Source organism: Fusarium vanettenii (assembly GCF_000151355.1).
Source record: "Fusarium vanettenii 77-13-4 unplaced genomic scaffold NECHAsca_109_unmapped, whole genome shotgun sequence".
Taxonomy (NCBI): domain Eukaryota; kingdom Fungi; phylum Ascomycota; class Sordariomycetes; order Hypocreales; family Nectriaceae; genus Fusarium; species Fusarium vanettenii.
The window spans coordinates 1-18,281 of record NW_003315781.1 but is presented as its reverse complement, the minus strand read 5'-3'; the positions used below and the strand labels follow the sequence as shown (position 1 = coordinate 18,281).

The 18,281-nt window shown below is 32.7% G+C and overlaps 3 protein-coding genes across 3 annotated transcripts; 2 read left to right on the top strand and 1 right to left on the bottom strand.

Annotated features, from left to right (window-relative positions):
* Window positions 1–723: 723 nt before the first annotated feature.
* Window positions 724–2,271, top strand: NECHADRAFT_56194 (uncharacterized protein; the record flags this gene model as incomplete). Its single annotated transcript, XM_003039390.1, has 2 exons — window positions 724–1,492; window positions 1,529–2,271. 2 exons carry the CDS (start codon window positions 724–726, stop codon window positions 2,269–2,271), a joined length of 1,512 nt encoding a protein of 503 aa, XP_003039436.1.
* A 336-nt stretch (window positions 2,272–2,607) lies between these two features.
* NECHADRAFT_89207 (uncharacterized protein) lies at window positions 2,608–3,220 on the bottom strand (the record flags this gene model as incomplete). The annotated part of the gene is made up of 2 exons (XM_003039386.1): window positions 2,608–2,725; window positions 2,778–3,220. 2 exons carry the CDS (start codon window positions 3,218–3,220, stop codon window positions 2,608–2,610), a joined length of 561 nt encoding a protein of 186 aa, XP_003039432.1.
* A 222-nt stretch (window positions 3,221–3,442) lies between these two features.
* On the top strand, window positions 3,443–5,122 carry NECHADRAFT_89206 (uncharacterized protein; the record flags this gene model as incomplete). Its single annotated transcript, XM_003039389.1, has 6 exons — window positions 3,443–3,475; window positions 3,889–3,937; window positions 4,025–4,172; window positions 4,231–4,275; window positions 4,385–4,484; window positions 4,832–5,122. 6 exons carry the CDS (start codon window positions 3,443–3,445, stop codon window positions 5,120–5,122), a joined length of 666 nt encoding a protein of 221 aa, XP_003039435.1.
* Between the last annotated feature and the right edge of the window lie 13,159 nt (window positions 5,123–18,281).

Sequence of the window (18,281 nt, the reverse complement as noted above, 5' to 3'; positions counted from 1 at the left end):
CGTGTTGGGGTGTCTTCAGCTTTCGGCCATTGCAATCCTGGCTGGTGATCCTGATCAAGGATCCAGGTTGGCTAGATTCGTGGAGGCACGAGCCATCATAACGTACAACGCGCTTGCTTTCTGACTAATAAAGGTTATTTAGAGTGTAGTATTCTAGGAGTGTGTCTTACTTTTTTTGGTTAGTAATGCCATTCACGCTATGCATTGGGTATGGCCTTGGTAGTGTGAGAAAATCTGCGTTTGGCGAGTGCCTTTGAAGCCAAGTCTTCTTCTTGCATTCGTCAGCTATGACGGTTTGCATTCGTGGCTTCTAAACATCCCCTAGATATGAGTAAGGCTTCATTCCTCTGCTGTTGTTCTCAGGTATCGCGACGTCCAGCTGTACCGCTGCTAAGTATCTAGCTCAGTTTCAAGAACAGCCAGTCTGCACTCCTCACGATCCGGGCGTCTTCACGGCTTTAACTCTAACTGTTTTACTAAAGCTTATTATAACAGAAAGTTGAGTGCTGCAGTTGCAGAACTCAAACCATTAATAAAGCCGAGGTCCAAGAAAGAAATTGTGATGGCTCGCTAAGAGGCTTAAGGTTTGTTTAAAACATATAAAACACCTGGTCCCCCAGACTCTCGCAGTTCCATCTCTCATTTTCTTACACACCTGTCAGATCAAAGTTTCTCCTTGCACGAATTCACCCTTATCGCTATCTGATTTTCAACACGAGCAAAATGGACGTCTTTTCTAAGATGCCATCATTGGTACTTACCCATATTTTCGCTCAAATCCAGTCCGAAAGAGATATTCTGCAACTTATACGAGCATCGCCAGAAGCACTTCGACACTACGTTCAGTACCGTCGGAGTATCATGCGACATAGAATTGCTGAGATTCTTGCTATTGACTGTGATGGATGTATTATCCAAGATGCTCAAGCAGTCATTCACTTTCCCCCTATCGACACTAACTCGCCCGTATCCCCGACATCTATGCTCGCCATTACCCGATGTCTCGGCTCATGGAAAGACCATCGTTTTCCGGAGTATTCAAGGCAGTACGACGCAGAAAACATTTCCAAACTCTACCGCTTCTTCTCTCGGCTAACCACATTCATCGAAGATTATCTTGCAAAGTCCTTGGATCTATTTCCTGCCCGAGCTTGTATGGCGCTCCCGGAAATTTCGTCAATCGTCCCCAGAATGCATTTCAAAGGTCGAGATGTTGATGTCGAGCCTGTGGCTTTTGGTGCCATGAGGGAACCTGAGAGGCGTCGCCTCCTGCAGGCTTTCGTGAGGTACGAGCTCCTCTGCAAGGTCTACCACCCGAAAGTATGGCCCTACTTGGAGGGAACTACATATGCGGATATCGTCACCAGCTCACATGAAAGGCTCAGTCTCAAAGACTATGAGGCACTCTATTGTGTTCACGAATACCTGAAGAGCCTCTATGGTGCTGTTTTTGCTCAATGCCAGGACTCCTGGTTTCCAGATCGGCCGACTTGTTCAGAATTCAATGTTGCCACCGTCAATCAAACAGTCGAGGTCGAGCCTGAGACCCTTGCCTCTTGCAAAAACTACGGACTGCTCTTCCCTGACAATGTCTACTTCGACATGCAGCAGTACTCATGCGGCTTAATGAATGGGATGGTGAGAGACATCCTTCCTTGTCTTGGATTTGACCTGCTCAGCTCTGTACTTATATCTCTGGCAACGGATGGCACGAATGGTCAATACCTCAGGAAGTGGTTCGATGCTCTTTCGTACCAATATTCTACGGATTGTACACCTTGGACATCAAATCCCCACTTCGTTGGGCGTCGCAAATCCCTAAGTGTTGATGATACGGATATCTGGGATTGGCAAATGCGGATGGAGTGTTACATCGATTCGTTCAGGTTCATACCTGGCGTCATGTATTCGCCTCTTCCAGAAATGGATATTGAGCAGCAGATCCGACAATTTCGCATCCATAATATGCAGCTCAAGATTTTCCGTCAACGAGCCTGGGTATTCTTCGATGACTCTAGAATGTCCACTATCCCAAGCCCCCTTCTTCCGTCATGGAACGAGCTTGTGAGTGAAGAGGAGTCGACTAAAAATATAGCAGCCCTAGCCCATCAACGAGATAGGCGGAGGTCACAGAAGTGGCAAGATTACTGGTCTGGACGGACCCTGGATCATCCATTCGAGCAGCACGAGGAAGATACGGATACCAGAGAACTGGTTGCTAATGTGACGGGTAACCGGCGTAATGTCCCGCGTTTCTTTGAAAAGCCATAACGTGGTGACACGGTGACGTGCTATGGGCATTAACAGGGTTAGACTAGCATGTCGGGCTGGGCCCAGGAGTTCGATCGCACCATTTCGCATTATCATCTTTGGAAGCGATCACAAACGGACTTTAGTTATTGGGGTTAGGGTTAGCTATTCAAAGGCTACCCCTCTTCCTGGTCTGTAACATCGCATTGTTCACAGTAGACTTTAATATGAATAGATACTTGGTTTAATTAAGCCCCTGCGCAAAATCAACTAATGGCTCTACTACTGCCCAAGTATACTTTAAGCACTGCTCCATAGCTCATGTTCCCGACTGTCTAGCATCTCCACTGTTCGTTCCTAGTTGGCGGCCCGCTGCCTGGCTTCTGCAACCCAAAGCTCGTGGGTGTAACGGTCCTCGATGGTATCATACGCAAATGGGTATCGCTCAAGGTAGATGTTTCGGTGTTTGGCGTTCCTGTAAATATATCAGTATTTGCTTAGGGGCATCTAGATAGCTGCTGACTTACATCAAGGTCACAAAGACGAGTTCCTTTGCCATGGCCAAGAGAGCCCTAACCGCAGCGAGGTTGGCGACTGGCTCGGTCAACTTTTGCTGGAACCACACAAAGAAACGTTCCCAGTCTCTTGGAGCTTCTTGGCCAAACAGCCAAGGCAAAAACCACCAAAATTCCTCAGCCTGTTCGTCTTGCAATTGAGTCCAAAGTGTATATTTATCATGTTGGACCTCCATCTCTTGCAGATACCATTGATTGCCGGGCTTTGGTATCTTCTTTGGTCGATTAATCTTCACTATCTCAGTAATCTGATAGTGCACTGCTTGTCGGTAGGCTTCAGGGGTGCATGGCTCGAGAAGGTCGACAGTCAAATCGCGTGCGCGCATAGCAGGGGTGTCAAGATCAATGTTAAGGGTCTGTGAAAGACGGGCCAGATCAGAATTGTCGGATGACATGATCGTATAATGACGAGTTGGGATGAAAATTGAGACTATTGAGATGGATGATTGGTGCGATATCTAGATGATGGGATGAAAGGCTGATGTTGGTATACCAAGTCGAACAAAAACGGTGATGATGTTTGGTTTAATGTAGATACGAGGTTGGGGGACGAGTACCAGTAGTCATGCACCAAGTAGTGAATCAGTAATCAAGTGTTGTGAACATGGAAGGTATTGATGGCCTATGGCTCCTCCCGTAGTTATCGCCAGGTAAGTCTGGTTGCAGAATGGCAACCGCCCAAAAGAAGACTAACAAATACTGGTTCTAGGTTTCTTTCCGGGTCACTATTGTGGGAGCGAGAACAGATGTCTTATGTTGAATTAATTTGAAGCTGACTATCCTTTCGATACCCCTCCAAGATGTCCCAGCCAAAGATCATACCTCCTCCAAGCCTCTGAAAGCCGTGCTCCCTAAGGCATTAAATGAAAATTACATCATATACCAGCTTTCCAAGGTTCAAGATAAGAAGCGATCCCAAACAAGGTAATGAATACTGTTACTATTGTTAGGAATACTTCAATACTTGCTTCGAGGACGGAATGGAAGCGTTAATAGACAAGTCTGGGCCATAGCCAGAGCAATAAAATGTTGCTTGGACTCCTTATATTAAATACATTCCAAGGGTCAAAACACAATTGAGAGCAGTACCCAGGTAGAGAGTGATCGATGTAGTAGGTAAACAAGGCGCACGAGCAGAAAGATCAGATGCTGTCCCTCGTTGATGAAGATGATAAAACGCCCGATTACATATACCATAGTACGCTCCATCGAGATCATTCGTACCACCAAATACCTGTCCAACTTCAGAAAATTTCAAAATGTCCAGAAGACCGTGGAGGGGCGACTGACTACATACATGGATACCTCTTCAGAGTCCTGGCTCGATTCCATGATGCCTCAAACATGGTATGTAACCACATCTCAGCTATATCTTATGAGATGAGCCAAGCTATCGGTCTTCTAGCTCGGTTATCTCGGACTACTTTGAGCACTGCATAGTTAAGCATTGGTTAGTTTCCCGATCTCGATTATAGAATTATTTAATTCTTCGGAACAAAATTCGATGAACCCCAAATGGATCCTATCCAAGCCATGTTCAAACCTGACACATACAACAGTCTTCTCACTTCACCAACGAGCCGACCTTTCTACACATTTGATCCGAAAGCACATAGAAATAAGAAGACGAAAGGTCTTATAAGCGTAATATTAACCCAGGTACCTCATCGAGCATGCCCGGACTGGGCAACAGACATCCTCTTATCACTCTACAGTAACTGATGCAACGCAGTTTCCATAGAAAGCAGAGTTAAAGATACATCTAGCTATCATATGGGAAGACCTCCCGTATATAGCCAACGATCATGGACATGTTACATGCAGCAGGGGTCCGCTTTACAGGGAGATCGACTAAGGCGGTAGGCAGGTCAAAGATTAAGAGGCGTATACTTAGCAGTGTTTCTTCATTGAGTGTTAGTACCTGAGATTATTATATGAAATATCTGAAAATTTCTCCCGGTTCTACTTAGATTCCATGCATCTCTTAGACTAGATATTAATACTAGGCGGTTATTATTGGTTATATGAGCCCTCAGTCGGCTTATTTGCCTGGACACCGCCAGCACCGCCTCTCCTCGCGGGAGAATGGAAAAGGCGAAGCCAAACTTATTTACACAGCCGTTCAGCCCCCCAAGCGCACCTATCTGCTCCTCGATCGATCGATTGGCTCTTCCAATCGCCAACTGCAATGCGTGTTTGCTGCCATTCCTAGGGTCACGACGCCACTCGGGAGTCACTCACGGATCAGACTGCTTGTTGAAGGCACCTTCACTGCGACTCGGAAACAAACAACCTAGACTCACGCAGTACAAACCTTAAAGCAAGCTTGGTACGAGCAAGCTAGCTCTCTTAGGCTTGGGGGGTACCTGCTTCCACAGGGCGACGATGAAAGTACTTAGTAGCATCCAGTCGAGTACACTCAAGTATACCAGCAACGTACTAGAGGCATTCTTGCTCAGGTAGAAGGGTCCTCAGGTAGCCCACGGGCCTTTGCACCGCTTAAATGCTAGAGACGAGTATTGACTAGCATAGAGGGTATATAAGATACTATATTCTAATATAGATTATATTTATTATAGCGCCTTAATTTCTCTTTTTACCTAGGCTTTCTTCTTAATTATCCTAAAAGCCTATTAAAATATAGCTTTAAAGGTTTTAAAGTTTAAATAAAGGCTTATAATTTAAGGTAAGTATTTATTAAATAATTTAATAAGGTATTCTTTTATAATAGGTTTAAACTAAGCTATAATATATTTAATAAGTTACTTAGTAATATATTAAACCTTACTAAATATTATAATAAATTATATTAAGTAATAGATTATAAATTTATATAGCTATATAAAATATATAAGTAGCTTATATATAGTATTATTAAACTTTTTTAATTATTCTAGCTTTAAGATTTCTCTAATATCCTTACCCTTTATAATAGCGATTATTATATTATTAATAATCTAAATATTATTATAGTATTATTAACTCTAGGCTTACTAAGTAATTATTATGCGGTTAATAAGTCCTCTAAGCTCTTTTACCTTAATAATTATAATAATAACCTAGGCATAGAGTTATTTAATTTCCTTATTATTATTATTTATTTCCTTATTTCTGTTAAGATTAACTTAAATAAGCGTAATAAAAATAAATAAATAATTAATAAATAAGACCTACTAGTAATAATTACTAAGAATAACCTAAGTAGCTATTATATTTAGTATTATTTAATATAATATAAATAATCCTCTAAATAAAAGCTATTAATATATAATAATTATAGGATTCCTAAGGGATAAATTAGTTATATTAGGTTTATATTAATAGAAGAGAATATTATATAGCCTTAAAGAGTAATATAAATTATATCTAGTAATATACTTAAAGGTATTAAATATAACTTGTTACGGCTTGGTCCCCCGTAGCAGCGATTAAAGCCCTATAGGCAGTTGAAGCACCTTCTGTAATTGCTGCAATAGCGATTATGGCCCAATCTTTTGCCCCGTGGCGCAGTGGCTAAGGTGCCCATAGCTGTGACTGCCGTCACATAACTAAGTTATATTAATAGCTAAGGTAGCTAATAGATAAGAAAGCATATATAAGTATATATTATATATTAAGTTAATTTATAAAGGGATTATTATTAATATAGGATTATAATAATCCTTAGATTATAGTAATTCTTAGATTATAGTAATCCTTAGATTATAGTAATCCTTAGATTATAGTAATCCTTAGATTATAGTAATTTAACCTTAAGTATAATCTTTCCTTAATTAATATTATTCTCTTAGTATAGGGTAGTTATATATACTCGGAGGTTAGGTATATATTAGGTCGTAATACTATACTATTAATTAATAGTAAGGCCTCTATAAACTAATCTTATACTCTAATAGGCAAGTATTTGTCACGGCCATGACATGGTCGAAGGCGGTAACGCTAGGCAGGAAATCGACTCCACTACGTTAGCTAATCATAAGGAAGGAAGGTATATAAGTCGAATAGAGTCGGTTTAACTTCCCTCGATAATATAAGTCGAACGTCGATGACTCGACTCGACTCGACTTCGATTGACTTAAGGGACTAGATAGTATATAGGATATACTTATTATATTCTCTTATATACTAGCTACCTTAGTTATTAATATAACTTAGTTATATTTAATACCTTTGAGTATATTACTAGATGTGACTTATATTACCTTTAAGGCTACGTAATATTCTCCTCTATTAATATAAACCTAATATAACTAGTTTATCCCTTAGGAACCCTATAATTATTATATATTAATAGCTCTTATTTAGAGGATTACTCGTATTACCTTAAATAATATTAAACGTAATAGCTATTTAGGCTACTCCTAGTAATAACTATTAGTAGGTCTTACTTATTAATTATCCCCCTATACCTATAGTGCCTACCCTAGCTAACGCTAAGGATAAGGATATAGATAATATAGAAAGCTCTAATAACGAAGAAATTAAGTAGCTCTGGGCCTAGATTACTACTATGAGTATTAAGATAGATAGGCTCTGCGACCTTATTAAAAGGATAGGCGAAACCTAATATATTTAGAATATATAGTACCTTAATAGAGTCTAAAGCCTTATTAACCTAGCTATTATAGCTATGCGAGGTAAAGATATAGGAGAAATCCTAAAGCTAGACCCCCTAGAGAAATTTAATAAAACTGCGTATAAACTGCCTATATTCCTTATATAGCTACGCGCTTTTATAGTCTATTACCCTATATAGTTTACTATAGCATCTAATAAGGTCTAGTATGCCGCTAGGCGATTTATTAAATACGCTGCGGCCTAGTTTGAACCTATTATAAAGGAATACCTTACTAAACTATTTATTAAACTCTCCCCTTAAATTATAAACCTTTATTCTAACTTTAAGGCCTTCGAGGCTATACTCTAATAAGCTTTTAGAATAATAGATAAAAAAGCCTAGGCAAAAAGAGAGATTAAAGTACTGCGATAAACTTACTTTATATCGGAGTATAGCACTAAGTACTTTTAGCTTACCTCGAAGCTTAATTAGGACTAAGAACTACTAATATCTTTTTTCTTCGATAGACTTAAGAAAGATATATAGGGAGAATTCTATAAGGAAGATTAACCTAATAATCTCGTCGACTATATTAGTAGGGTGGTTTAGATTAATAACTAGTAGTTCTCTTAGAAGAAGTTATAGAACCTTAAATATGGGAGTAGTAAAGCTAATACCCCCCGGTTTAATGCTAATTAGGGATACGCGCGAACCGATATATCCTATGGAATTTATCCCGGACCTATATAGCTTAGCGCTATATAATAAAAAACCTTAACTATCGAATATTATTATTACTATAAGAAAGGCTATAAGGCTAATAAGTATAGGAGGAAGTAATAAGATATTTAGGAAGGATAATATAAGCCTAGATAATAATAATAACTTCCGGAAGGTAAGAAATAAATAAGATTTATGTAAATTAATAATAAGCTATAGATAGCCCTTTAGATAATAAAGATACTCGGTATAGCACGAGCCGGCTATGACTAGACTAGAGCTATACCTAACTAAATTAATATATTATATTAATAAGCCTACCTCACGGAAGGATAGGCTAGGGAAAATAAGGTTACCTAGAATAATAAGTAGGACCGAGTATATTAGATAACCTAGCCCCGGAAACTTAATTATATAAACCTCACGGATTATATTAAGATATAACTAGAATGGGAGCTATTATTAGAGCCGATTATTAAAGTTATTACTAAATTAAATACTAAAATTATCATAGTTATTCGATAAGGGCGATATAAGTAAGGCAAGGAGTAATAAGAGGTCCTAGAGGGATAATAGGGAGAGTTATCGCGATGACCTAATTAATACTATAAGAACCCCGGCTATGCTAGTGGAGCATAGGCTCGATGGGAATTAGACGTAGTATATATTCGCCGATAATAAAGTAACCCCCTGGAAGCAAAGTGGGAAATAGACTATAAAATCATAGTTAAAGAAGAAACTAGATTACGCTACTAGCTAGAGAAGGAAGATAAGTATATCTAGCTAGCTAGGGAAAAGTAAGATACTGATAACGCTAATGATATCTATATATGCGCTTATTACGTAGATATCGCTATAAACCCGAGATAATTAGAAGTATGCTATGACCTATGAGATGACGTATGAATAATATGTATATATCCTAGGCATAAAGAAATCTTATAGATCTCTTGTAGGGACTATCGCTATACTATTTATTTAGAAATTAAAGAGCGGAATAATTATTTCCTAGTCTAACTTAAGGATCCTAATATATAACCCTACCTCGCCTATAAAACGTTTTAATATATATCGGAATAATAGTATAAGGGGATAGGCGTCGTATAGCTATATTTCTAGCCGACTAAGGACGGATCTATTAGTATAGAGCGATAGCTAATAATCGCTACTTAGAGAATTATAACCGAGTAAATAGAAACCCTAATAAGAGAATATAATAACGCTAAAATTATATTATATAATAATAATATATGCCTAAGATATAAATAATATATCTTAGCTACTTATAATAGGATCGAATAAATAGCTAAGGAAGGATTTAATTTCCTTACCTATAAAGGAAAAGAAGATAATAAATAATAGAACGAGGAAGTTAGAATATACCTCGGAAGGGACTAAGGACCCACTAATTAGCTCCTATAAGACTATGCTAATTATATTAGAAGGGGAGACCTTAATAGGATCTACCCTATAGAAACTACTAGTAACTATCGCTACTATGATAAGGCTAACTAGGTAGTAGAAGATAGCTTCTAGGAATAGTAAGATAGTATAAGGAATAACTATAACTATAAAGTATATATAGATAACAAATATAAATTTAATTACTTTAGCTATGCTATGCGAATATTAAAAAACTAGATACCTTATCTAATATAGGGTAATAGATAGATAAATAAGGGGATAAATTACCTTAGAAGGCCCTCTACTCTATAGACAGAGGATATAGGCGATAATACCTAGAATTAAAAGTATAAGTTAAGGGATAATAGTTAAATACTTTAGTAGATAGCAGAGCTAAGTAGAATTATTTTAGCCTAATAGTAGTAAATAAGCTTAAGCTACTATAGAGGTATAGATAAGAACCCTATATAGTATATAACCTCGAAGGAAAACCTTTTAATTATAATAATAGAGTTATTAACTATGAGATTAATTACCTTAAAGTTTTTATTAAAGGAAAGAATTAAGGAATCTTATTTAATATTATATTAATATAGAGCTATAATTTTATGCTCGGGTACCTATAGTTATAATATTATAACTTATATTTCGACTAGAGAACTAGCTAGATGCTCTCTTGCGATACTAAGATATCCTCTATATTAGATAATAACTTAGAATAGAGATCTTAAACTTCTATTAATAATAGAGAAGTTAGGAAGAGGTAAATATAAGATACCTCTTTACCTATAGGGACTAAATATAAATACTATAATAGATAGAAACGATAAAGATAATAAATAATCATATAGATTATATAATAATTCTATATACTCGAGAAAGACCTTAAAAGACTAAAGAAAGATAACCCGGAAGAAAAATGACTTAAGAATATATTATAGAAATACCGAATCTATAAATAACTCTTCGTGGAAGAACTCGAAATAAGTCTACCGGAGTATATATCCTATGACCTCGAGATTAAGTTTATCGATAGGAAGTAACCTAGCTTTAGTAAACTCTACCTACTTAACGAAGCGTAACTTCTAGTATTAAAGGAATATATTAAAGATATAATACGGAAAGGATATATTAGGGAAAGTAAGTTATCTATTAGATACCTTATTATATTTATTCCGAAGAAGAATAGTAAGCTTTAACTTTATATTGATTTTTAAATACTTAATGCTATTATAATTAAGGATTATATATCGCTACCTCTTATTAGCGAGTTAAAGGATTGATTTTTTAGAATAAAGTATTTTATTATACTTAACCTTAAAGGAGCCTATAATCTTATCTAGATTAAGGAAGGATATAAATAAAAAACTACTTTTCGTATTAAATATAGACTATTTAAGTACCTTATTATGCCCTTTAGACTTATTAATATATTTACTATATTTTAACGAATAATTAATAATATACTATAAGAATATCTAGATATATTTATTATATATTACCTAGATAATATCTTTATTTTCTCTAAAACGGAAGAAAAGTATATAGAATATATCTATAAGGTACTATAGATATTATAGAACGCTAAGTTATTAATAGAGCCTAAGAAAAATAAATTCTATACTTTGGAAGTGGAATTCCTCGGATATATTATCTCTTATAATAAGATATATATAGACCCTAAGAAAATCTTAGTAATTAGAGACTAGAAGGAACTAACTAATATTAAGGAAATATAAGCCTTCCTTAGATTTACTAATTATTACTATAAGTTTCTTAAAGTATTTAGGAAGATTACTATATTATTAATAGAACTTACGAAGAAAGATAAAATCTTCGCATTTAGGAATAAGGCTAAGGATGCCTTCGATAAAATTAAGGAACTTATCCTAAGCGAACTAGTACTTAAGATATTTAACCTATCTCGGCTAATTAAACTCGAAATAGATGCCTTAGACTTTGCCCTAGGCGCTTAGATCGGATAATGAGATAATGAAGGATAACTATACTTAATCGCATTTTATTCTTATAAGCTATACGGAGTAGAACTTAATTACCCTATCTATGATAAAGAGTTCCTAGTAATTATTAATACCTTTAAGGAGTTTAGATATTACCTCCTAGGAAGCCGATATTAAATTAAGGTCTATACTAATTATAAGAATATCTCTTACTTTGCGATAACTTAAGAACTTAGTAAATAGTAATTATAATATGCCGAATACCTTTTAGAATTTAATTATATTATTATTTATATTAAAGGATTAGAAAATAGTAGAGTAAATACTATTAGTAGAAGGCCTGACCTTGATATCGGAAAACCTCGAACTAAGGAGTAACTCCTATACCTTAATAAAGAAGGATACCTATAATAACGAATTATTATATACCTTAGGTAGTATAATAAAATAGGACCCCTATTAGAGTACCTCGTATTTATTAGAAAATATAGATAATAGGTTATAAACTTTATCGACTATATATAAGGATATTAATAAAGAAGAGATAAACTTTAGACCTATAAAGGAAAGCTCTCTATCCCTAATAAAGTATTCTAAAGTATCTTTGATTATTATTATTACTAAGTCACGCACTATAAAAGCCTAGAAGAAATAACCCGAGCTATTTAATAATATTATAATAATAATTAACTCCTTTATAAAGTATAAGGGTATATATTATACTATACTAAGTATTATAAAAAAATTAATTAGTAAATTAAAGAATAATAGAAAGAACTTATTATTTATAAATAGAGTAGGATTACTAAAATACCCTACCGAATTATTAGGATAACCTACGTAGTAGAATAGGGTAATCTACTCCTTATAAGAATCCTAGAGTATAATATATAACTCCCTAATAACGAAAAAATAGATAAGTAATAAGTACTAAAAGAATTATAATATAACCTTATACGCAAAATATATAATTACTAGCTATATAGATACTAAGGAATTAATAAAACCCTAGAATAAATTAAAATAATATATACTTTTCCTAATATAAAGAAAATTATTTCTATAATTATTAATTAATATGACCTTTATGCGAAAACTAAGGCGCGACGCTATAAGCCCTATAGCAAATTATAACCCCTATTAGTACCTTAGCTACTATAGGAAGCTATTATAATGGATTTTATTATTAAATTACCCTTATTAAAAGAATTAGCTATTAGAAACTTCTATAATAATATTTTTATTATCGTAGATAGACTTATAAAATTCTCTTACTTTATACCTTATAGAGAATTAATAATAGCCGAAGAATTCGCTTATCTCTTTTACTTTTATATCGCTAAAATATATAATATACCGCTCGAGATTATTATTAATCAAGGACTATTATTTATATCTAAGTTTTAGTAAAGCCTTATAGGATATTTGGGAATTAATTATAAACTCTCTATAGCATACTATAAGGAAATAAATAAATAAATAAAATATATAAATTAAATATTAGAATAGTACCTTTAATGCTATATTAACTATAAATAAACTAATTAGGTTAAAAAGCTATTAGCCGCTTAGTTAGCCTATAATATAGCTATAAATAAAAGCACAAAGATTATACTAGCTTATGCTAATTTTAGATTTACTCTAGATGCTTACTAATAATCGCGAAATACTATTATTAACCTTAAGGTAATCCTTATTAATAATTAACTAAAGAACCTATATAAAGAAATGCGAATAGAATTTAAATTCGTTAAAAATAGAATAATAACCTATACTAATAAGAAAAGGATTAAGGGATTAACCTTCTCGGAGGGAGATATAGTCTATTTAGTAATAAAAAATATCGAAATAAAATAATAAAATAAAAAACTCGACTATAAATATATTAGACCCTATAAAATTAAATAAAAAATCTTAAAATATAACTATAAATTAAATTTATTACCTAAGGTTAAGCTCTATTTAATCTTTTATATCTTATTATTAGAACTAGTATGAGATATTATCTAGGTGAAAATAGGTAATAAACCCGATATAGAAGTTAATAGACTAGAAGAATATATCATAGAAGCTATCCTTAATATAAATAAAATTAATAGCAAAATAATATATTTTATTAAATAGAAAGATTACCCTAACTCGGAAAATATATAGGAACCCCTAGAATACCTTACTAATATATAATGCCTTTTAAAGAACTTCTATTAATAATACTAAATAAAAATAAAGTAGACTTAGGAATAGTACTCTAATTAATAACCCTATGATCTTTTAGTAATTAAACTTTAGATAAGGCCTAAGCCTCTAAATCGCGATAAGCCTCTTTATCGCGATGCTCTGCCTTATCTAACTCGTCTAAATCCTCGCAATTACGATAGATTATCTCGGTAGCCTTCTCATGAAGATACTTCTCTTAATGATAAAGTCGCTATAAATGGGATAAGGCCTCTAGAAGATCTACCTTAGCCCTCTTTTTCTATTCCTCGAGATAATCTTTCTCCTAAGAAATATAGGTAACTAGAATATATTAGTATATACCTATATACTAAAGAATACCGACCTATAGGCCTGCGAAGAAATACTACTAAAATTATAATTTATATATTTTTTCTCGACGCAAAAATTATAATGCTATTTCCCTTTAATTATTATATATAAATAGCGGTTAATATAAAAATACGCGGAATATTAAGGTATCTCGAAATTAAATTTTTTAATTAAGCGAGAAAGGTTATTATGACGCGTAGTAATAAGTTTAGGACGGGAAGATAATTTTTCGATATAACCTAATATCTTATTAGCGAAAGAAATAATTATAAGACTAAGTTATTTATAGCGATATTTGGTCTCTAAAGTTAGCCTTAGGGATAAGACTAATAGAGGGGGAGCCTCGTATTATAGCTATAATATAGTTAAAGGCGGTAATACTAGGTAGGAAATTGATTTTACTATATTAGCTAATTATAAGGAAGGAAGGTATATAAGTTAAATAAAGTCGGTTTGATTTCCCTTGATGATATAAGTTAAATATTAATGACTTGACTTAATTTAACTTCGATCGACTTAAGGGACTAGATAGTATATAGGATATACTTATTATACTCTCTTATATATTAGCTACCTTAGCTATTAATATAACTTAGTTATATTTAATACCTTTGAGTATATTACTAGACGTGACTTATATTACCTTTAAGGCTATATAATATTCTCCTCTGCTAATATAAACCTAGCACGACCGGTTTATCCCTTAGGAACCCTACGATCGTTATATCTCTTATATAAGAAGCCCCTAGAAGAGAAGAAGCTAGGCTTTATCTAGGGCAGCTTATAGTATATATTATAGGCTAGGAAGGCTAAGCCGGTTACCTCTATAGAGGATAATCTCCTATTCCTAGCTAATAAAGCCGGGCTAGGCTATATTAGCCTTAGCAGCTATTCTATAGCTATATAGCCGAAGGATAAACTATATAGGGGTTATATTAGCCCCGGCCGAGCTATTTAGTATATACCTAGTTATAAGCTACTATATTAGCTCAAAGTAACCAGGGCTAGCTTCTTAAGCTTCTAGAAGAGAGCTACTAAGGTCGATATATTATTAGATAGCCTTATCTCTTTTTCTAGCTACTTCCCGTAAGATAAGTAGCCTAGAAATAAATACTAAGGTAAAAAGAAAAGGGATAAAAGTCTTAAAGCCTAGCTAAGAGCTATTAGGGGTTATACTAAGTATAATAAGAAAAGAGACTATAATGCTATTAAACTTACTATCCTTAGTCTAATAATCTAAGATCGAGATAAAAAGCGCTAAGGTCCGCTCTTTTAACCCCCTATAAAGCTCTATAACCCTAGGGCTAGAGAAATTACTTCTAGCTAAGAGCTAGGCCTCTTTTAGGTTATTAAGGTTATTAGAGAGAGCCTTATAGCTAGCGAGCTATTATTAGCTTACTTTAAAAGGTAGCCTCTCTATAGGCTCTAGGTTAAGGCAGCAGAAGGTATAGACTAGAAGCTACTTTGCTATTATAGCATAGCGGTCTTATATAGCCTTCTTATACCTATAGCTAAAGGGCTTCTTTGCTAGCTACGAGGTATCTTACCGGTTAACCTTAAAGAGAGTATTTAGAGGAATCTTATTAGAAGCTATAAGGCCTATAGCTTCTTATAGAAGCTCCTTAAAAGCCCATAAGAGGAAGAAATAATCTAGCTTAGAGGTCTCTTCTAGAGACTCTTTAATTAGGCAAAGGTTAAGAGAAAATAGCTCTCTTAGGAAGTCTTTTTCCCTACTAAAGTTAGCTAAATACCTTATTAATCCTAGCCTTTAAAGCTAAGGGTTAAGAGTAATAAAGTTATTAAGCTACTCTATAGCCTTAGCTTTTTTACTTCTAATAGCTAGGGCTTAGGCCTTAAAGGTAGCCTTTACTTCTAGAAGAGAGAGAACTTTAGAGGTATTACCTTCTAGTAAGACCTTAAAGTATTTACTATGAGGCCCTTACTTAAAGAGCTATTAATAGGCTATGCCGGCTCGCTAGTAGCTTTTAGTAGCTATAGAAGGCTGCGAGGCTATTACCTTAGAAGGCTAGCCCTTCTAACCCTTCTATTAGACCTTATGAGAGACCTATAGGTGCTCTCTAATTCGCCGTAGCCTAGAGCCGATATAAAAGTAGCTAGGCTTAAAGGTATAGTGGAAGCCCTATTATATAGGCTCTCTAAGTTATGAGATAAGAGGGCCTAGAGGAATAGGCTTAGGTAGCCCTATAAGGTCCTTCTAGCCCTAAAGAAGATTAAGCTTAGTAGCCTACTCTAGGGTAAGCTTAATCTCTTAGAGAGAAAGCTAATAAGGCTATTAGCGGAGGTATTTTTAGATCTAATTAAAAAGAACTATGGTTTTATAGGTCTTATAAATTAAAAGGGAAAAAATAGGGATATAAGTAAAATAATCTATAGCTATAAAGCTTATAGGTATTTAAAGTATAGGTAAAGATAGAGATTAAAAGTAAATAATTAAGAAAAGTTAAAGTCTTTATAGAAGAGTAAATAATAAAAAGAAAATAGAGGTTAAAGCTTATTAGCTAAAGAATTACTTTAGTTATAGCTAGCGAGGTAATTAATATAGCTAAGTAGCTAGGTTATAGCGGTAATTAGGGAATTTTAGTATAGCGTTAGCTATATTAATTACCTTATTAAAATTCTTCTTTATTTACTTAAAAAATAAATAATTAATTCTATAAAATAGCTATAAGAAAAAGGATTTTATTTTTAAAGTTTTTATAGCTTAAAGTTATATATATCTCTTTTTTAGAGCCTTAGCTCTATAAGAATACTCTTTTTAAGAAAATATTAGCTAGTCGAGAAAAGAAATATTAGCTGCCCTATAGTCTATTAGCGTAAAAAATTTCCCTTATAGTAAAAAAATATTAGTAGCTTAGCCGACGTTTTTCATAGGTAATAGGGAGATATAATTTATTTATTAATAAAAAATATTAAAATAAAATAATAAAATAAAAAACTTAATTATAAATATATTAAACCTTATAAAATTAAATAAAAAATCTTAAAATATAATTATAAATTAGATTTATTACCTAAGGTTAAGCTTTGTTTAATCTTTTATACTTTATTATTTAAATTAATATAAAATATTATTTAAATAAAAATAAATAATAAAGCTAATATAAAAATTAATAAATTAGAAAAATATATTATAAAAGTTATCTTTAATATAAATAAAATTAATAATAAAATAATATATTTTATTAAATAAAAAGATTACCTTAACTTAAAAAATACCTAAGAACCCCTAGAATACCTTATTAATATATAATACTTTTTAAAAAATTTCTATTAATAATATTAAATAAAAATAAAATAAACTTAAAAATAATACTTTAAATAATAACCTTATAATCTTTTAATAATTAAACCTTAAATAAAGCCTAAGCCTTTAAATTATAATAAGCTTCCTTATTATAATATTTTGCCTTATCTAGCTTATTTAAATCCTTATAATTATAATAAATTATCTTAATAGCCTTCTTATAAAGATATTTCTTTTAATAATAAAGCTATAATAAGCGAGATAAGACCTTTAAAAAGTCTATCTTAGCTTTTTTTTTTTATTCTTTAAGATAATCTTTTTCTTAAGAAATATAAATAATTAAAATATATTAATATATACTTATTATTAAGGAAAATATTAATCTATAGGCTTATAAAGAAATACTATTAAAATTATAATTTATATATTTCTTCTTAATATAAAAGTTATAATATTATTTCTCTTTAGCTATTATATATAGATAATAATTAATATAAAAATATATAAAATACTAAGGTATCTTAAAACCGAATTTATTTATTAAGCGAGAAAGATTATAATAATATATAATAATAAATTTAAGGTAAAAAAATTTTTTTTTAATATAACCTAATATTATATTAATAAAGGGAATAATTATAAATCTAAATTATTTATAATAATATTTAGTCTCTAAAGTTAGCCTTAGAGATAAAATTAATAAAAGAAGAGCCTTATATTATAGCTATAATATAATTAAGGGTAATAATATTAAGTAAGAAATTAACCCTATTATATTAACTAATTATAAGGAAAGAAGATATATAAGTTAAATAAAGTCGATTTAATTCCTCTTAATTATATAAATTAAATACTAATAATTTAACTCGATTTAATTATATTTAACTTAAAGACTAGATAATATATAAAATATATTTATTATATTTTCTTATATATTAGCTACCTTAGTTATTAATATAACTTAGTTATACTTAATACCTTTAAGTATATTACTAGATATA